The sequence below is a fragment of the Clavelina lepadiformis genome, chromosome 4 (assembly GCF_947623445.1).
Source record: "Clavelina lepadiformis chromosome 4, kaClaLepa1.1, whole genome shotgun sequence".
Classification (NCBI taxonomy): Eukaryota; Metazoa; Chordata; class Ascidiacea; order Aplousobranchia; family Clavelinidae; genus Clavelina; species Clavelina lepadiformis.
This window is the reverse complement of record NC_135243.1, coordinates 7,170,057-7,190,486: the sequence shown is the minus strand read 5'-3', so window position 1 is coordinate 7,190,486 and position 20,430 is coordinate 7,170,057. Positions and strand designations below refer to the sequence as shown.

The 20,430-nt window shown below is 35.7% G+C and overlaps 3 protein-coding genes across 3 annotated transcripts; 2 read left to right on the top strand and 1 right to left on the bottom strand.

The window, feature by feature from the left end:
• Window positions 1–291: 291 nt before the first annotated feature.
• Window positions 292–8,346, top strand: LOC143452702 (GPI-anchor transamidase component PIGU-like). Its single transcript, XM_076953754.1, has 11 exons — window positions 292–1,988; window positions 2,285–2,349; window positions 2,582–2,653; window positions 4,048–4,110; window positions 4,188–4,291; window positions 5,879–6,083; window positions 6,322–6,455; window positions 6,906–7,049; window positions 7,199–7,323; window positions 7,466–7,608; window positions 7,993–8,346. Exons 1-11 carry the CDS (start codon window positions 1,868–1,870, stop codon window positions 8,110–8,112), a joined length of 1,296 nt encoding a protein of 431 aa, XP_076809869.1. The 5' UTR covers window positions 292–1,867; the 3' UTR covers window positions 8,113–8,346.
• Window positions 8,347–10,705: 2,359 nt separating this feature from the next.
• On the bottom strand, window positions 10,706–13,765 carry LOC143452699 (uncharacterized). The gene is made up of 11 exons (XM_076953750.1): window positions 13,605–13,765; window positions 13,310–13,496; window positions 13,054–13,228; window positions 12,721–12,894; window positions 12,486–12,646; window positions 12,186–12,399; window positions 11,994–12,115; window positions 11,722–11,923; window positions 11,337–11,640; window positions 10,932–11,248; window positions 10,706–10,838 (listed from the first exon to the last, which is right to left on the bottom strand). Exons 1-11 carry the CDS (start codon window positions 13,638–13,640, stop codon window positions 10,826–10,828), a joined length of 1,905 nt encoding a protein of 634 aa, XP_076809865.1. The 5' UTR covers window positions 13,641–13,765; the 3' UTR covers window positions 10,706–10,825.
• A 2,537-nt stretch (window positions 13,766–16,302) lies between these two features.
• On the top strand, window positions 16,303–19,363 carry LOC143452698 (uncharacterized). Its single transcript, XM_076953749.1, has 11 exons — window positions 16,303–16,463; window positions 16,572–16,758; window positions 16,840–17,014; window positions 17,174–17,347; window positions 17,422–17,582; window positions 17,668–17,881; window positions 17,952–18,073; window positions 18,144–18,345; window positions 18,427–18,730; window positions 18,819–19,135; window positions 19,229–19,363. The coding sequence occupies exons 1-11, from the start codon at window positions 16,428–16,430 to the stop codon at window positions 19,248–19,250; spliced, it is 1,914 nt and encodes a 637-aa protein (XP_076809864.1). The 5' UTR covers window positions 16,303–16,427; the 3' UTR covers window positions 19,251–19,363.
• Window positions 19,364–20,430: the final 1,067 nt, after the last annotated feature.

Genomic DNA, 20,430 nt, shown 5'->3' with positions numbered 1-20,430 from the left:
TGCACTTAAGAACAAAATTATGATGTTGATTGCGATTGTACGTTGGTTTAGCTGCTCAAAGTTTGTTTGAATGCACCAAATGAATTTGTTAGTAATGGTTGTTAATATTTCTGTAACAAATATTTTCATTGTTTTTTACCAACCTAAAATATTTTATCATTGCCACCTTTTACAAACTTTGCTGTCCTTTAGTGGTTGTTAGTTTTTGGGAGTTTCCCGAATATTTTTTTTTATGGCAGGATCTCTAAAATTACATTAAGGCGGTCAGCCGGTCATTACTCTTGCTAGGTCTATCGTTTGTAGGTGGTACTGGTATTTACTGGTATCTTTCATCGCCATTCCAAGTGCTTGATAAACAAGTTTGTGCTTGACCGCTGCTTTCTCACTGCTGGGAAAAGCAATTTCCCCCAAGCGCTTCAAGTCATTTGTAAAATAACGGATTGACTCCTTCCCTGACATCGGCTTAAGAGGTTGTCTCTAAGTCTGTAAAGGTGTTCTTCCTTGCTAGTCATTTCTCTTCCTCTTTTGACAATCTCCTAAAATTCCAGAAGGTAGATAGAGGAGTCACGCCTCTGAACATCCTTGGCAAAACTGCAATCAATAGCATGCAGCAATCAGCATGTTCTTCTTCACAGACTTGCCCATTGTAACGCTTCTTTTCGTTGTCTGCCTGTTATGGTTGGTAAGTGAAACTCTACCAGGTTGGATTCTCGAATTTACGGTCAACTGCGTAAAACCCGACAGAAATTGAGAACAGTGAGAATAAAACTGTTAAAGCAGCACAATGAAAAGTAGCAGCTCTGTCATATCTTCAGATGTACACCAAAAATGTACTGAATGCCTGGGCGTGAAAGCTTACTAAAACAACCGAGTCCAATGTAAAAGAGGGCTTCACTTTACAACAGTTAGTTTCTCCCCTTCAGTAAAAACCCAAACATAGAAAAACTTCACTACCATACCTGCAAGCAAAGCACAAAAACCATCAATCTTTGCAACGTTGCACGACAATAAGCGTGAGCTGCTAATTACCAGAAAAATCCTCTTGGGCTGCGTAGAAACGTGTCATGAGGAAGTTAAAAAACCGAAAAAAAACAGATGCTTATGTTAAAGAAGTGCACCAGTGTGAGAACATTTTAAAAAACAACAACCAGACTAATGAAGCAATGCACAGCGCTAATAAAAATACTGTACTTGTTAACACATATAAACAAACAGTGCACGTACACACAACAATTTGCGCTTAATAAGTAGTAGGAATAAAAACAAACTGTATGCATAGTAACAAACAGCTTACCCCGCAAAATTAGTGTGACTCACAAACAGGGTGATATAATACAAAAATGCAATGCTAAAAGAACAGGTGCACAAAAATATCCCGTGATACACATATATATATACATAATGAAGAATTACGTAAGTTACACCACCGTTTAAGGTTTGTTCGCTTTAGATAATATATTCTATAAAGTAATTACATCGATATATATATTATGTTTGTTACTGTATATTGAGAGAGTTCATGGCCATGTGCTTAAAGCACTCAACTGGCAACTGTTAAATCAAGGTTTGAATCTCGGATTGTAGATATTTCAAAAAAGCTCATTTGCCACCTCCCTGGATGTAAAAATATGGGTAGACATAACGCTGAAGGTGAGAGACGGTTGAAAGAAAAGAACCAGTCACCCTACTCTCATGAGTGATGTCAGTTAAGGACAATGAAAATATTAACTTGTCATTCATGACGTTTTGGATCAAGCATTAGATACATCTTTGTCGCAATCAATCTTTACCTTTTTACTGTATTGGTATGTAAATATATATATATTTTATATTGCGTTCAGTTCAGAACAAACATTCTGCAGTAGAAATGCTTTTGTATATTTCTCTTGCTGTTTTGCTGAGAGCATGGCTGTTTGCTGCTCCAGAATTTGTGTCCTGGCTTTCCAGTTTGCCTGAAGTTTCAACTCCATTGTCTTCATGGCATAGAGGTATTTTCCAGTTTTTTCTTACATTTTTATGTACTGTATATTTGAAACATGCTGTATAGGAAATTTGAAAGGCAATGTATATTTTGATTTTGGCTGTATCTTAGAATTTTTATATATATATGTATTTATACACTGTAGTTCTTGAACAATTAGAAGTGTTTTTGTCTTTTTGTAAACGTTTGTATTATCATACTATGTTCTACTTGAAGAAGTTGTAGTGTGTTTCATTAGAAAAGTTTATTGATTGTTAGTTTATTGAACATTCTTTGCTAACAAATAACTAATTATTTATTTAGTTGTTGAAGGAATTTCAGTCCTTAAACAAGGTGGCTCCATTCACGAAGGTGATTCTTATCATGGGGTTGGTGAACATGATTATAAACCTTTTTATATACTTAAGTACTATTTTCAAGATACTTTCCTTTTTCAGTAAATTTTTTTGCTTATTCATCCAAATGTATATACTTATATATATCTGACACTTTTCAGTATTTATACGTATATATAGCAAAACATGTAAAAAAATTGATCAGCATAACAACTCTTTGTTCATCATCACCTTTTAGTCGTTATTACTTATTATGTTTTTGTAGAGCACTCTGCTTTTGATATTTATGTCAAGGTTGCAAGAATGCTCACCACTTTTACTATACCTCATGTTTGCGGTAAGAATATTTCCAATATTTGGTTTAAAGTAAAATATGCGAAGACAAACAATTATGTTTATCTATTTTATCCTTAAATTTACCAAGAATTTTTTAGCATTTGACCAGGTTTTAAACACTGTTTAGATAATTTGGCGGCAGTAGTGGCATGTTTAAATTGATTGATTTGATATCTCGTGCAGAATAAAATACTAGTGCAACAGTAAGACAAATTTGTCTTAAAATAGGGTATATATATGTAGTTAGTTTACGCAGTCATGTTTAATTTTAAAACTCTCGTACAGTGGTTCTCAAACCTTTTCAGCTTGCGGCACAATAAGAAAATGAAAAATAAAAATTCGGAGCTAACAAAGTTCCTTTATAAAGTTTTATTTTGCAAATTTTTAATGTGATGCCTGTTTTTGGGAACAAATAAGATTGAAACAAGGTTCCGTCGTTGCCAAGCACACCCTCATTTCATCGTCAATTCCAAGAAGTCTCCCGTTTTTTGCTTTTAATTTCTGTCAGAGCTGAAAATTCATATTCATGGAGCCATGACGATGCAAATGGTAAGATGGATGGATAAGATTGATGGCTTTTGCACCGGTCATTCAATAGGATCTCTATTGCAGATAATGCAGAAAGGTCGTTGGTGATTCTCAAGTCTTGAACTCGTAGTGAATGTAATCTTCTTTACATTTACGCATTTTCTGTTTGGATGTATTAGCTTTATTAAAATACTTATCAGACTAAATACAATTGCTTTCCTGTTAGTCGGTGGACGTCTTGTTTAAAAATACATTATTACATAATAATATAATACAAATAAAATGTGACAATTACCTTTACTAAAATCGGCAAGACAAATACTATAATATTATCAGTTTTCAATGGATAGCACAAACTCAAGTCTCGCATGCTTACATGCATGCCTATTTGTAACACGAATAGCTTATTTTCTAAAATTTCCACGGCAGACAGTTTGAGAAATACTGCTCTAATGTATAACTGTAATTAGCAGTAAAACAAGGAATTATTCACTGTCCTCACAATCATTTTGATGTCATAGCCCACCAGGTACTTTCCAGTGAATTAGAATAAACATTTGCGCCATTCATGCCCAAAGTCAGGTTATGACATCAGAGTGCTGGTGGGGCAAGTGAAAACTTCATTGAATTTATGATGAGATTTTAGGGCAAACGAATGTTGGTATAGTAAGTAGATATTAGGTACTTATTTTTAAGACAAGCTTGTTTTAATGTTGCACTTTCATTTTATTTGTTTAAATTTAGCAGTGTATACTAGTACTTGTATTTTAGAAAAGTATATAGGAGCATATCACTATGTACTTAAAATGGAACATTGTTGATTTTTCATGGACAACTTTACTTGATTTTGATATAACGCTTTTCTAGACATGCGACATAGTAACTTCACTGGCATTACTTCGCTTTGCTGAAAAGTTTATCCGAAATGAGGTTGGTAATAAAATGATGCTTGTTATAAATGTCACCATATTTTTGATAAATAATTTATCTTGTTTGTTTTCCTGTAGTTGATTGATATTTACAAGCCTGATAATGATATCTCATCACAAAGCAAAAGCATCAAGCTAAATGAAAGTGGCATGAAAGATATTCCATTATTAATATCTTTGTTGTAAGTATTAATACTTTTTCGTTAAGTCTTATTTGATATTTATCATTTAGAATATAAGCTTATGATATGCTGCCAAATCATTGATGACGAATCTTTTTACTTACAAGGTGGGATGTTGGCAACATTCTGCCTCCAAAATTGTATATATTTGAAAATTAGCTTAATGTTTTTGGTCAAGTCTTTAGAGAACAAATCTGGCCAAAGCATTTAACATGTTTTTTTTTGCTTTTGTTTAAACAAAACTGATTTAATTTTGTTATTAAATGCGATTCTAATGTATTTGGATGAATGTTACGTGGGAAAGTGTCAGCTCGAACTGGACTCTTGAAAAATCTTATTGGCAAAAGGTGATACAGGGGTACAATCAGTACTGATAGTTCTATCTTGGCCTTGGTGTATTATGCTGCAGAGCATTGTGCTCCAGCATGGTGTACAAGTACCCACACGAGAATTGCTGAAATGCAGGGTTGTGAACCATGTCATTTTTTATGGTTCGAGTCCAGTCAGTTTGAGTAGTGACTTGAGTCAAGTCGCACCAATTTAGCTTGTGACTTGACTTGATTTCATTTCTTGTGTTTTGGGTCAAGTAAGATCAATGTTTTTGACTTCACTTCATGTTTGACGTCACACTACGCATTGGGTTAAATTGGTTTTACGAGTGATAACGTTATGACTGGCACAAAATTAATTTGGTTAATACTTTTTTCATAGAAGTGTAGTTTTTTTTAAATATTCCAGTTTCTTACTTAATGCTCTAGTTTTTGCAGTCACAACTGTTATCACGTAACTTGAGCCATTGGCTCAATTCGAGTCATTAGCAGTTACAACACCATTGACGTGCCAATTATTAACTGCCTACAAACTGTCACTGGATGCCACCAACCAACTCCAAATGACCGCCTACTTGTTCTTTCTGGCATTTTGCCAGCTGCACTATGGCCAAAACCCTGACTGTTTCCCTCTTGACTCTGAGGGATGCTACCATCCTAGCAACTAATTTCTACTAGCCACACAAAATCTCCTGGCAGCTTCTTGTATGAATGTTCAGACAGACAATGGTGGTATGAAAGACAGCAGGAAACATGGTCAGCTGGCTCATATTTACTGTGCCAAGTAATTAAATCTTCATCTCATGATCAGTTAAGGCATGGTCTCTACAGACTTCTAGACTTGTAACTTCAGACATCTTGTCTCAATCGTTTGTTTGTTTATAGGAGTTGGTGGTCGTGGTTGTGAAATGCTACAATGGGTGATAACATGAGCTAACTAACATAAGTTAACTTTAAGGTGTATAATAGTTATTTGTTTTTGTTGCTATAAACAAAGTGGATTTATTGAATTCCATGTTTAGTTTGTAATTGCCTCTGCAGACAATGCAAAAGGAAACGACCTTGTGGCTGGTAGTTTTCCTCCCCTCATATAAATATAAACATTTATGAAAAAGTGCAACATTGTACAGTAATAACATCATTCTATAATTCTACTATTTTATGTTGTGTACTTGTCTGTACTTTTAGTCTTAAATCACTTGTTTTTATGTAATTGTATGTTTTTATAACCATTTGATTTTGTTTCATATTACTTTAGGTATCTTTTCAATCCTTTTACCATTGCAACTTGTGTTTCCAAATGTACGCTGATTTTCAGTAATATGTTCCTTGCTTTGTTCCTTAATGCTTCGCTATCTGGAAGTGTTTTTTCTACGACATTATTTCTGGCTCTGGCAACTTACGAATCACTTTATCCCATTGTCTTATTGTTTGCAGCTGCTCTGTGCTATTATAAGTATCAGGTTGGTAATATTTTATGAAATGTAGGTCATTTTGCAATTGCACTCTCTCTCTTTTGACAGTATAGTTAAGCTTCCACATGAAGCTGCTTTTACACACATTTTCAATCACCCAGGAATACTTGGATAAGCTAGTTGTTTGACCCTGGAAAATGTTTTTAATTTTTCACATAGTTACTTTACTAGCAACAATTGTAGTTATTAGTTCATTGCTAATATCTTACAAATTCTTTTTGTGTAGAAAACATCATGGACCATCTACACCTGTATGCTTCTGACAACTTTGTGTTTTCTCATGTGGCTGTCTTTGCTGTTTGTGATCGCATATTTGCACGATGAGTCACTGGAGTCAATTGTTTCACATTATTCCTTTATGTATGGTACCTATGTATTAGGGCTTGGAAAATTTGGCCAGCTAATAGCCGCTAGCGACTAAAGATTTTGTTAGCTATTAGCCGAAAACATACATTTAGAAACAAGTTTGGAGCGACAGGTTTGGCAATCCATTGGCTCGTAGAAATTTACTGCTCTGTTAATCATTTTAATTTTTGAATGCTTATTTTCCTGATAAACTTTGTCGTCTATCGTGACATAAGTTGTTAATGCAACTCTAGTTTTGCTTGCAATTAACAATGTAAATTAACGATTAGTGACTTTGGCAGCTAACGGTTAATGCCATCTGGCTAACGGCTGAAGAAAATCGGCTAAATTTCCAGCCCTATTATGTATACATGTCTTAAACAGTGATTGCCCTTAACAATAAACAGACAAAGAAGTGTAAACAAGAATTTGCAACAATTTGAAATAATTGAAATATTATTCTAGATTACGTGTGCCTGACCAAACTCCAAATGTTGGGGTGTTTTGGTACTTTTTCACCGAGGTCTTCGACCATTTTCAATCTTTTTTTCTTTGCGTGTTTCAATTAAACGTAATCGTCTTCAGTATCCCAATGTCTATTAAGCTTAGGTGAGTGAAATTACGTAATATATTTTACACCGAGATAAACTACAGGGAATAAAAGTATGGTTATAGGTTCCATCCCACTGGATATGACTGGGCAATTGATATGGACATAAAGAGATCAGTTGAATTAATCTTATGTCTATTTTGCTTAGGTCGCATCCAGTTTGTTTGAGCTTTATTCTGATCGGAATCGTGGCTGCTTTGAAAAGTTATCCGAGCTTGGGTGATGCTGGTCTTTGGTTATCAATTCTTCCGCTGTGGTCACATACTTTTAAATGTATATTGATTTGTTTGGAAATTTAGGTCTGCTTTATTTAACTTGCTTACAAACGACTGTAACTTGCTGTGGTGCTACTTAAAATGGATTGATTTTTGAGCGATTATTTTCTTGCAACTTAACGGTAGCTGTTTCCATCTAGATCTACGAATGGCCATTGTGACATCAATTATGCTGATAACAACAGCCATTGTATGCCCAGTCATGTGGAATCTGTGGATTGGTGCTCGTTCAGCCAATGCTAATTTCTTTTTTGCTTCATCTCTTGCTTACACAACTGCCCAGGTTGGTTAGGTGCTCATTTAACTGTGTTAACATATCTTTATTGCAATATGAAGTTAACAAAACAAAAATATTTATGTGTTTTATTCTTTTTCCGAATTAAAATTGATACAAAGTTTGCATTAAATCTTTGCTACGAAAGTAGAATAAAGTTTTTCCAAATTGCTTGATTTTATTGAGTCATTCCTGATAATGTCACTTACGAGTTTAAAAAACAACACATATGAAACCGATCAAAAAAGAATCCAGTTTTGTTTATGTTTTTTAGCATGTCACCTTGTACCATATCAAGAAACTCTAAGATTTTATTGCTTTGAGTCACGAATTTTAGTTTTCAGGCTATAACGTCTTTCACTCTGATACTAAACTTATGCAATTTATATCTAGGTGCTCATACTGACCGATGTTCTATTGGCATATCTCAAATGGCACTATCATTTGAGAGAGGGTGTTTGTCCAAAACTAGAGACATCAAACGAAAAGGCGATGATTCGTTTACTTAATTAATTGTTGTAGTCTGTCTGCCATAAGAAGATTGAATGGTTTCTCAAATCTCTTCAAAAGCTATCTTTAATTGACTTGAGATATAAGGCAACTCTCTGGGAAAGGAATTGAAAGTTGCAGCTTAAGAACAATTCGTCTCGTAAAAATTACCGACAGAGTTTCTTGGCTTATCACGTCATAAACTTATTTTCAACTGAAGTTTACCAATCAAAGGCCAAATGCACCATTTTCAACCAACTAAATATTCTTGAAAAAAAAAACTTAACCGCTATGTGCAACTCGCACCATACCCAGTTCAATAACAACTGGAATGTTTATATTTCAAACAGAAAAGCTATTTAATTTTTTTTGACCGATGCTGTTGAGTCTGTGATATTTGCGTAAAGAGATTTATACCGTTTTGAAACCAAAGCAAACAAAAAAAGGACTGGGACATTGAAACTCGCCAACTGCTAGGGTTGTTCTCAGGCTAGGAAACAACACCAGCCATGCTGCCTTCTGATTGGTCTAAACAGTTTTTTTAAGCCCAATCTAAGATATGTAACATGCACTCCTGAATGCAACCGAGGAGATTTCTTTCTTTTTATTCATTAGATGTAGCCTATAAACATTACTGTGTGATTAGCTTTTTTAAGACCCCGGTATTGCCAGCAAATGCCGCTAATTTGCGATAAAACTAGAAAAATACTTCCAATGAAAACCATTTCAGGATGTGCAAACATGAACAGTCGTCAATCTAGATAATTTCTATTGATGGATAATCCTGACCATCTTTGCTTTAAAACAAGTTTATGACACTTTTTCGGAAAGTCATCACAGCCAGCAAAATGGGTTAACGTTTGCAGTTTGTAAAAGTTGTTGCTACTGTAACTGTGTGTGGCTTCACCACTTCAAACTGTGTTAACAAAAACAAAATGTTTTTCTCGTCAACCTAGTTGTGAAATTTACGAAATTACAAATCAATGATCAAACGACGTGCAATTTTAGTTTAATTGATCATTAGTTCGATTATAATGATAGTTAGTCTTCACCCTATCGTCACATCGTGGCCGAAAGAGCTTTTAAGGAGTCTGGTGCACAAAATTTGCTGATCACCAACTGCTTGGAAAGAAATCAACATTTTACTGTGGAGGTTGCACATAAAGCAAAAATTTCTTTAGTTTACGATTTAAGGCTAAGAACAGCAAAACGCTTACCACCATACCATTGAGAAACGGAAACGTGTAAACATATACCTCCACCGTAGAAATCTCGGGAGCCTATGGGCTATACGCTATACATTATTGTGTAGCCCTAAAAATATAATTTTTGTGAAGGTAAAAATGCTCTAAAGGTCAGATTCATGGTGGTAACGTAGCGATGAAATCGGGTAAATAACACAGACGGTATTTTGAACATACTTCGCAAGGATTTACGTGTTTGCATAAGCGACTGTTTTACTTTAACCCTATCTACCCTATGTGTGGCCAACCCTGCATAACGTGGTGTACAGTTGCACTGTTTGCTGTAGAAACTTGAAATTTGGTGACTTTTCCTGACAAATGCTCAGCTGTCTGTCCATGTTTGTTTTATAAAGTTTGATTTTGTAATTTTTGATATATTGTCTTATTTTCAAAATTTTGTTCTCTGCTGCCATCATAAGCGCATTGAAGCATATCGGTATCGTTTAATCATTCCCGCACAACTAACTCTAGTAACTGTTCTCTTGCGTTTTCATCTGACGGTATGCTGGTTTTCCAGGCAATTAAGCACAGCTTTCTTATTTCTATTTTAAAACGCAAATTGTTGAATTGTAATTTGGTAAATTAATTTAGTCTTTATAAACACTTTCGCATTCTTCAATCTATAAACTTTACATACAGTGGCGTATTTAAAATGGCGTTGAGAAAAGGGCCAACAATTTTTAGTGCTAGATTTAAAACTCTCCTGTATATGCCCTTTCCGCCAAAATGCGCGGAGCGAAATTTTACGTCTAAAAATCGCTTAAAAATGCCTGGAAATAAATTGTAGTTTTATTATTAGCTTATTACCCTCGCGATATGTTATTACAACTAAACTAAACTCAAGGTCACCTCAGAATAAGCACAAAATGTATTTTCATAAAAAACAGCTATCACAAGACACTTTCGGTCATATAACACAAAAGTGTCAATGACATGTCCAATGGCGATGGCGCTGCGTCCCACAAACATGTGATATTCTTTTTACTAAAGCAGGGAACGTTACTGTGATCGTTTTCTGTGACCACTCACAGCCATGGTCGTTACGGAAACGAACAAAATTTTCTGCTTTTTGACGCTGAAATTAACCTTCTATTCCATGCTTCGTAACTGATTTCATTGTATTGAAACTGTAACGTTGCTATCTGCAAAAACTCTATATAAATAATTATGTTCTCTGACTAAGTTGAAACAATGGCCATTTGAAATTTAGGTTAATCTGGAATGTGCGCTTTAATGAGATGGTCGACATATCTTGCGAGTTTGTGTTCCGATGGAATAAATATAAGCTCAATTATTTTGCAAACTTTTTCACAATCTTTCAAATATAAAAGATCTTTCATGTCTGAAGGTAAACTATCTTTCAACAAGCAACATTTAGAGAAACGATTTATTGTAATACAAATCACAATAAATGCAATTCTATTTTAAAACGCAATTTTAAATGCAAAGGATTCGTTATTAGTGCCGGTCAATTTGCCATCGATGCTTACCTTTTAGTGGTAGTAGCTGTAACAATTAACACAAAAATTTAGTTTCTCTTTTAACTGCAAAGGCACATTTTAAACAATATTTCTACTTTAAATCACACACAAAACTTACCACCAAAGACGGTATTGGAAGCAGTAACTAGTGGGGGTGGGAATTTTGACAACCCAGTTGAAGTAACTGCCGCAGTGGTAGGTGGGAGCGCAGTAAGTCTTCATAGTACACTTGTAAGAGCAAGCGTAATGTTGAACAAGATCGTCGATCTTCTTTCTCCAATCAGCATCAAATTGACGTATCACGACATTACAATTAGAGACAAGCCTATCAGCATAGCAGCTGTACATCCATCTAACATAAGTGTTTTTATAATAGCAACTTCCGTGGTAGAATTCAAGCATGTCATGGTAGGACCTCCAGTGAACATTTTTGGCCTGTAATGTAATTGAAAACCATGGATAAAATTGGTGCATAAACTATTGATTGCTACCTACCTACATGCTAGTTTTATAATAATTATACCTTGTACATTTTCTCTATGAAATTTTTACGAGCAGCATCGCGTTGAGCTTCGAGCTTCTTCTTGTAAGCACCGATGGCAGCTGTACGTTTGGTTTTGCAAGTTTCGAAACTTGCTTTAACCTTGGCAATGAGATCATTAACGCTCTTCTTGTAAGCGGCAATCCTGGCAGTGAACTTGGTAACGCAATCAAGGATTTGAGCAGCAAGCTTAGCCTTGTATTCGGCGACCAATTTTTTAGATTGTGCTTGGAGAGCGGCGCATTGTCTGTTGATCTCAATGACGTAATTGTAACTGATGACGCCACTGCATAAAAACGAGGTAATTACTTAAGCGTTTTGTGGAAGGAAGATGTTGACCTCACATAAATTTTTACGTCAAACATACTTGCAAGTGTATTTGGTGCGGAGATACTGAATGTACCAGTTGTGTCTGTCCTTGATGATCTGTTCGTACTTGGCAATGTATTGCAAATGGATGCTGATCCACTTGGATTTCCAAGAGCTAAAAGCAGCAGTACGGGCCCGGACAACTTCGTCTCTCTTCTTGGTTAATTCAGCAACAACGCCATCGATGCTACCAGCGTCATCTTTTAAAACAAATTCAAATTAAAAAACTAACTATCAACAGAGAATTTAGTCTATCGGGTGTATACTTACTGACGTCACACTTCTTCAAGTTCTTGTAGGTGCAGGAGCGGTATTTGTAAACGAAAGGAGACAAGGAATAACGAGCATATTTGTAGGTGTTCTTGTAACAATACCAGGTACCAAGGCTCTTGCTAAAAAGTGTTTTGTATCAAACGAGGCTCATAATAATAATTTTTGTTGAATATATAAACATCAACTCACCAGTTGGTGTAGTAAGTTTTGCTGGAGAATCTGTTTCCGTATCCGGCGTAGCAACGATATGCGCAGGTGTAGTACTGGACAAGCTTAGCACGGTATTGAGCAAGATGTGCAGCGTATTGTCTAGACAAAGAGTAAACCTTGAACTTTTGGGTTGAGTGGTAACTGGAGACGACCAAGTTGAGCTTCCAATATTCCCAGTAAGATTGACCATTATCTGGGGAAATTATGTTTTACATTAAAAAACTCAGTGTATCAAGTTAGAGTATGTGATGAAACTGTCAAAGGAAATTATTCCCTCACCGTAAAGTTTGTGCAAAGCTGCTCTGTATCCGGCAACGTTCTTTCCGCAAATAGCAAGATTCATGGCGGTGAATTTGTTGACGTAATCCTTGATCTTGGCATCGAGTTTAGTTTTGTATTCGGCAAGCTTTTGGAGACGGGTGTTCAAGCAATCAACGGTACTAAATAAAGTTTTAGCTTGTTTGTTACAAGAAACGTTTAAGTTTTGAAATCCATTTTTGACGCGAATACTTACGACTTAACCATCTTTTCGTGATATTGAGCGACCATGCTGAGTTTTGCTCTGGCAGCAGTGCAATAACGACCAACAGCGGCAAGCTTGGCCTGGAGGAGTCTCTGCTTGTATTCGTTGATCCTCCTGTCTCGTTCAGCAATGAGAACCGACTTGTTGGCCAAAGGATAGGCGCAGCTGCAAATATTTTATGCTTTAAATACTTTTACAGGTACAGGTATATAGAATTTAATTGCTGTTCTCTTGTGGACGTTGCTCTCCATATGAAATATTTGAACATGGATTATCAGGTTGACACTAAAATGATTTATCTAAATGTAATTGATATTTACTTACAGGTAGTTATAATAGATCTTGATGTAATGTTCGAATTCGTTGGTGTACTTGGCATGAGCAGCACAGATGCTATTAATGAATTGACCTTTTTGGCTTGAAATATCCTGTGAGGCCTTGATATAGTGTGGTCTCAAGCAGCCCCTCAATTCCTTTTCCAGATCAGGAACGGAAGATTCTTTTCAACAAACAATCGGTCAAAACCTTTTATTGAAAATAAGTTTTTTTTTCACGTTTACCAAAACAAAATCAAACTTACCCCTCCAACTTGGTTGACCACATCTATCATTGGGGTAATACTTCAAGTAAGGTGCGTAGTACTTAATGTCACAATAAGCATGGTTGAATTTAATGCTGTATGTGTAGCAATTGGTAGTGGGAAAGACGCAGAATTTATGCGCACACCAATAGTTGTACGGATGAATGTAGGAAAGAGCGCTGGATGCCTGTCCGAAAAGAATTGGTTGATTTTATTAATAATACCTTTAAGCGTAGTACGTTATACTAATTAGATATCACAAAGCGTAACTAAGTTATAACCATAATTTACTTACGGCAATGCACGCGAAAAGAACCAACAAAAGCTTCATGGTGCTGTCCAAGATGCTTGTTTAGTCGAATGAAGACTGGTTAATATATTTCTGTCGAGCCGTTTATATACTGTTTCTCCTCTACTTCTCCGATGTTTAATTCTGTTGTGTTTTATCACGCAACTACTCATTTATGCAAACAAATGCATTTTAAAAACTAGCTTTTTTAATTTAACAAAACAACTTTTAAGAAATTTACTGTAAAGTACTCACATGCGAATATTTGTTCTAAATGTTATGACGGCTTCCAGGTTACCATTTCCATACGACATTAATATATTAGTCGTTATTTATTAAAATTTTGTTGTTTTAACCCTTTGTTGTGATGATTTGCAACATCATTTGTCAAACGATTTGTAACAAATATAGTTCTTTGTTGTTTGCAGAAGCAAGGTTAATTGTTTTTACATTTGAGCTGTTTATAATCACACTTCAAAAACCTACAACGCAATGCATCCACTTTGGCGTTAGAAACGTCTCGCAAAACACAACAAGAAATTAAAGTGTTCATCGTATCTGTTTTTGCATGCCAGTGTATTTTGTTGGAATTTGCCGATCAGGCCGACGAGCCCGAACGTCCAGCACGAACGTCACCATTTTAAGTGTTGTCACGAACTCGAGCTTCACTCTTGTATTCACCCGAACGTTTACTTTTTCGATCAAAAAGTTCGATTCGCCAATCCTGCTATTTTCTTTTGATTATTATTACCTAACCCAGAATTATTTTTCAAAACTATTTTCCACAATATTCAGTAAGTACTGTTCTTAATAGTGTTCGTTCATATAAGATCAACTTGTTTTTGGACTTGCCCCTCACTTTAAAGAATAACAACAAAAGAAAAAAGTACATCGGTAGAAAGAAGTACATCAGTCACACAGAGTTCAAATTAAAACACTAAAATAGTTCAAGCCAAAAATATACACATATACAAATCTAGTTTTAGGATACGGTGAGACAGTGTATACCACTTCTCGTAGTGCTTCAAAATCTCTCCTTTGCGTTTGGTAATAAATCCTAATAATACACCCAGAACCCTTTGGAGTACGCGCACCACTGCAACGCTCCGCTGAAGGTTGGCAAATCTTCCTGAACCTTACATATCTTCGTCAAACATCTTTTCTGATCATGTTTTGTAAAGGTCTTAATATTTCGCTTTTTGTGGAAAAAATGAAGTCTTCGAAAACAGATTTGAAAGTTTTTTGAAGTTAATGTTTTCGCAAATATCTGTGACTTTGCAAAAAGCAGAACTGACACACAAAACTTACCGCCAAAGACGTTATTGGAAGCAGTAACTGACTGGGATGAGGATGGCTTACACCTGATTCAATATTTTGCGTATCAGAGTATGACTTTCTATGTCTTTGTATATGAGGTGCATGTTGGACTAATAACTTGGAAGATGTATAATTTAAGCAGATTGAAGCGATCTTTTTTATCTATAAGATTCTAAAGGACTTTTTTTATCATTTTGTTCTATTTAACACTTTTAAGGTAGAAGATCAAAGAAAAACGTTAAGTATTGTTTCGAAAATTTCATTTCTGCATGGATACCTTGTTGTAACTTTCAACATTGAAGAATCGTGTGGAAGAGATCCTGGAAGGAGAAGCAGTTATCACCAGTCTATCAGTTCGCTTATTACTAATAGTTGCAACAATGTATAAATTTGATTTGAATTACTTTACGCTATAGATAATTTTTTTACTGGGATTGTTGTCGATACTTGATAAACATAAATATCTATATAGGACGAAGAAAATTTTTAGACTTTCTGTGATAAGAATGCCTTCATATACACTTATACAGTATGTTATTGGCGAAAAAATGTTTTTCGTTGATAAAATATTTCCAATAAAATCTCTTGTGAAATAGAGCGTTTATTATTTTGTATGCAATAGTCAATAGGTGTGCCTATGAGTTATTTTTAAACAAAACATTGTGTTTTAGATCAAGATTTAAAATTAATGTTTTCCTGTTTTATTCTTTTTTATCCGACTTCGATCTACATTGATTGACTTACTCAATCTACCGTTACATTTCGTTAACCTTGTTTTTGATATTGTCAAATTTGTCAAAAAGTATGTTATAGAAATAAAATTTATAACTCAACTGATTGTCAAATCTAGTCGCTAGTCCATATCAATTTGTGTTTCTCTTGGGATGCCTATATCAATTGTTGACCCAGCGACAGATTTTATTTCTTAAAAGCCTAGAAGAAAACAAGATATAATTGTTAAAAATATAACTACGTCACTTAACGAGAAAAAATCTGAAACGATGAACGTATTGATTTCTTGTTGTGTTTTGCGAGACGTTTCTAACGCCAAAGTGGATGCATTGCGTTGTAGGTTTTTGAAGTGTGATTATAAACAGCTCAAATGTAAAAACAATTAACCTTGCTTCTGCAAACAACAAAGAACTATATTTGTTACAAATCGTTTGACAAATGATGTTGCAAATCATCACAACAAAGGGTTAAAACAACAAAATTTTAATAAATAACGACTAATATATTAATGTCGTATGGAAATGGTAACCTGGAAGCCGTCATAACATTTAGAACAAATATTCGCATGTGAGTACTTTACAGTAAATTTCTTAAAAGTTGTTTTGTTAAATTAAAAAAGCTAGTTTTTAAAATGCATTTGTTTGCATAAATGAGTAGTTGCGTGATAAAACACAACAGAATTAAACATCGGAGAAGTAGAGGAGAAACAGTATATAAACGGCTCGACAGAAATATATTAACCAGTCTTCATTCGACTAAACAAGCATCTTGGACAGCACCATGAAGCTTTTGTTGGTTCTTTTCGCGTGCATTGCCGTAAGTAAATTATGGTTATAACTTAGTTACGCTTTGTGATATCTAATTAGTATAACGTACTACGCTTAAAGGTATTATTAATAAAATCAACCAATTCTTTTCGGACAGGCATCCAGCGCTCTTTCCTACATTCATCCGTACAACTATTGGTGTGCGCATAAATTCTGCGTCTTTCCCACTACCAATTGCTACACATACAGCATTAAATTCAACCATGCTTATTGTGACATTAAGTACTACGCACCTTACTTGAAGTATTACCCCAATGATAGATGTGGTCAACCAAGTTGGAGGGGTAAGTTTGATTTTGTTTTGGTAAACGTGAAAAAAAAACTTATTTTCAATAAAAGGTTTTGACCGATTGTTTGTTGAAAAGAATCTTCCGTTCCTGATCTGGAAAAGGAATTGAGGGGCTGCTTGAGACCACACTATATCAAGGCCTCACAGGATATTTCAAGCCAAAAAGGTCAATTCATTAATAGCATCTGTGCTGCTCATGCCAAGTACACCAACGAATTCGAACATTACATCAAGATCTATTATAACTACCTGTAAGTAAATATCAATTACATTTAGATAAATCATTTTAGTGTCAACCTGATAATCCATGTTCAAATATTTCATATGGAGAGCAACGTCCACAAGAGAACAGCAATTAAATTCTATATACCTGTACCTGTAAAAGTATTTAAAGCATAAAATATTTGCAGCTGCGCCTATCCTTTGGCCAACAAGTCGGTTCTCATTGCTGAACGAGACAGGAGGATCAACGAATACAAGCAGAGACTCCTCCAGGCCAAGCTTGCCGCTGTTGGTCGTTATTGCACAGGTGCCAGAGCAAAACTCAGCATGGTCGCTCAATATCACGAAAAGATGGTTAAGTCGTAAGTATTCGCGTCAAAAATGGATTTCAAAACTTAAACGTTTCTTGTAACAAACAAGCTAAAACTTTATTTAGTACCGTTGATTGCTTGAACACCCGTCTCCAAAAGCTTGCCGAATACAAAACTAAACTCGATGCCAAGATCAAGGATTACGTCAACAAATTCACCGCCATGAATCTGGCAATTTGCGGAAAGAACGTTGCCGGATACAGAGCAGCTTTGCACAAACTTTACGGTGAGGGAATAATTTGCTTTGGCAGTTTCATCACATGCTCTAACTTGATACACTGAGATTTTAATGTAAAACATAATTTCTCCAGATAATGGTCAATCTTACTGGGAATACTGGAAGCTCAACTGGGTCGTCTCCAGCTACCACTCATCCCAAAAGTTCAGGGTTTACTCTTTGTCCAGACAATACGCTGCACATCTTGCTCAATACCGTGCTAAGCTTGTCCAGTACTACACCTGCGCATATCGTTGCTACGCCGGATACGGAAACAGATTCTCCAGCAAAACTTACTACACCAACTGGTGAGTTGATGTTTATATATTTAACAAAAATTATTATTATGAGCCTCGTTTGATACACAACACTTTTTAGCAAGAGCCTTGGTACCTGGTATTGTTACAAGAACACCTACAAATATGCTCGTTATTCTTTGTCTCCTTTCGTTTACAAATACCGCTCCTGCACCTACAAGAACTTGAAGAAGTGTGACGTCAGTAAGTATACACCCGATAGACTAAATTCTCTGTTGATAGTTAGTTTTTTAATTTGAATTCGTTTTAAAAGATGACGCTGGTAGCATCGATGGTGTTGTTGCTGAATTAACCAAGAAGAGAGACGAAGTTGTCCGGGCCCGTACTGCTGCTTTTAGCTCTTGGAAATCCAAGTGGATCAGCATCCATTTGCAATACATTGCCAAGTACGAACAGATCATCAAGGACAGGCACAACTGGTACATTCAGTATCTCCGCACCAAATACACTTGCAAGTATGTTTGACGTAAAAATTTATGTGACGCCAACATTTTTCTTGCACAAAACGCTTAAGTAATTACCTCGTTTTTATGCAGTGGCGTCATCAGTTACAACTACGTCATTGAGATCAACAGACAATGCGCCGCTCTCCAAGCACAATCTAAAAAATTGGTCGCCGAATACAAGGCTAAGCTTGCTGCTCAAATCCTTGATTGCGTTACCAAGTTCACTGCCAGGATTGCCGCTTACAAGAAGAGCGTTAATGATCTCATTGCCAAGGTTAAAGCAAGTTTCGAAACTTGCAAAACCAAACGTACAGCTGCCATCGGTGCTTACAAGAAGAAGCTCGAAGCTCAACGCGATGCTGCTCGTAAAAATTTCATAGAGAAAATGTACAAGGTATAATTATTATAAAACTAGCATGTAGGTAGGTAGCAATCAATAGTTTATGCACCAATTTCATCCATGGTTTTCAATTCGATTTCAGGCTAAAAATGTCCACTGGAGGTCCTACCATGACATGCTTGAATTCTACCACGGAAGTTGCTATTATAAAAACACTTATGTTAGATGGATGTACAGCTGCTATGCTGATAGGCTTGTCTCTAATTGTAATGTCGTGATACGTCAATTTGATGCTGATTGGAGAAAGAAGATCGACGATCTTGTTCAACATTACGCTTGCTCTTACAAGTGTACTATGAAGACTTACTGCGCTCCCACCTACCACTGCGGCAGTTACTTCAACTGGGTTGTCAAAATTCCCACCCCCACTAGTTACTGCTTCCAATACCGTCTTTGGTGGTAAGTTTTGTGTGTGATTTAAAGTAGAAATATTGTTTAAAATGTGCCTTTGCAGTTAAAAGAGAAACTAAATTCTTGTGTTAATTTTTACAGCTATACTACCACTAAAAGGTAAGCATCGATGGAAAATTGACCGGCACTAATAACGAATCCTTTGCATTTGAAATTGCGTTTTAAAATAGAATTGCATTTATTGTGATTTGTATTACAATAAATTGTTTCTCTAAATGTTGCTTGTTGAAAGATAGTTTACCTTCAGACATGAAGCATCTTTTATATTTGAAAGATTGTGAAAAAGTTTGCAAAATAATTGAGCTTATATTTATTCCATCGGAACACAAACTCGCAAGATATGTCGACCGTCTCATTAAAGCGCACATTCCAGATCAACCTATGGTTAGTTTCAGCAACAACTATTGATTTTTTAAGGTGCTGTGGGCCCATCCGAAGCCCTATCTTAAACAATGCAAAGTAAATATTTTCAATGTGCATTGGCTACTAAACAAACCCGGTCCCCTAGCAAAGTTTTTGTATCCACCAATATGTAGGATAAAAGGACTTAATGCAGTATTTTGAGCAAATTCTCGTATCTGGAATTCTCACACAACTAAATGCTTCGACTTTTATACAACGTTTTTCCTTACATTTTTTCAAAAAAGCAGCCAAAAAGCCTTAATTTTGAACCAACACAAAATGTCAACTTTAGCCTGGACCTACACTCAGCAAAAGCCATAACTACAATGAGCCATCCCAAAATAACGTCACATGCGCACTGGACCGGAACCAATTATAGTTTTTCTATAGTGACGTCGTGCATAAGCCCTTCGTCACAGTCGCCGTGTTGCCGTTTCAAAACTGCTTAAAATGCTACTACAGGCCCTTAAACGTTTTGCGTTAATCCGACCTACGCCCGAGCCTCACCACGGTCAGTTTCTATGTCCAATCACTTCTCACTTTCTTTATCGAAATTATAATATATTTCTTCTAACATAAGTTTGTTCAACGTCAATGTCAGAAAGTGCAAAAATAATCTCCCGAGTAAAAGCTAATGAAGAACCAGATTACAGGATCCCTCTGTGGAATATGCAACAGAAAGCTTGTTCTGTCATATATGCTTATTCAAATGAGACTTTGATCCGTTAAGGCAGATTACGAATAATTTTGCTTAAGGTCATTACATTAAGTAAGTGCAAGCTGTCTTTCTTTTGGCTTTAAATCGGCTGCATAGGGAAATACAAAGGCTAAAACAGCTCTATGTACATAGCTCCATGCCTTGTTCTGCGAGTCTGTAAGGG

Coding starts and splice junctions, on each gene's coding strand:
- LOC143452699 (XM_076953750.1), bottom strand. CDS start 13,640: ATGAAGCTTTTGTTGGTTCTTTTCGCGTGCATTGCC. Junction 11,924..11,993: donor CTTGAAGAAGTGTGACGTCA/GTAAGTATACAC, acceptor TTGTTTTAAAAG/ATGACGCTGGTAGCATCGAT. Junction 11,641..11,721: donor CGCACCAAATACACTTGCAA/GTATGTTTGACG, acceptor GTTTTTATGCAG/TGGCGTCATCAGTTACAATT.
- LOC143452702 (XM_076953754.1), top strand. CDS start 1,868: ATGCTTTTGTATATTTCTCTTGCTGTTTTGCTGAGAGCATGGCTGTTT. Junction 1,989..2,284: donor ATTGTCTTCATGGCATAGAG/GTATTTTCCAGT, acceptor TTATTTATTTAG/TTGTTGAAGGAATTTCAGTC. Junction 2,350..2,581: donor AAGGTGATTCTTATCATGGG/GTTGGTGAACAT, acceptor ATGTTTTTGTAG/AGCACTCTGCTTTTGATATT.
- LOC143452698 (XM_076953749.1), top strand. CDS start 16,428: ATGAAGCTTTTGTTGGTTCTTTTCGCGTGCATTGCC. Junction 17,882..17,951: donor AAAACTTACTACACCAACTG/GTGAGTTGATGT, acceptor AACACTTTTTAG/CAAGAGCCTTGGTACCTGGT. Junction 18,731..18,818: donor TCATAGAGAAAATGTACAAG/GTATAATTATTA, acceptor ATTCGATTTCAG/GCTAAAAATGTCCACTGGAG.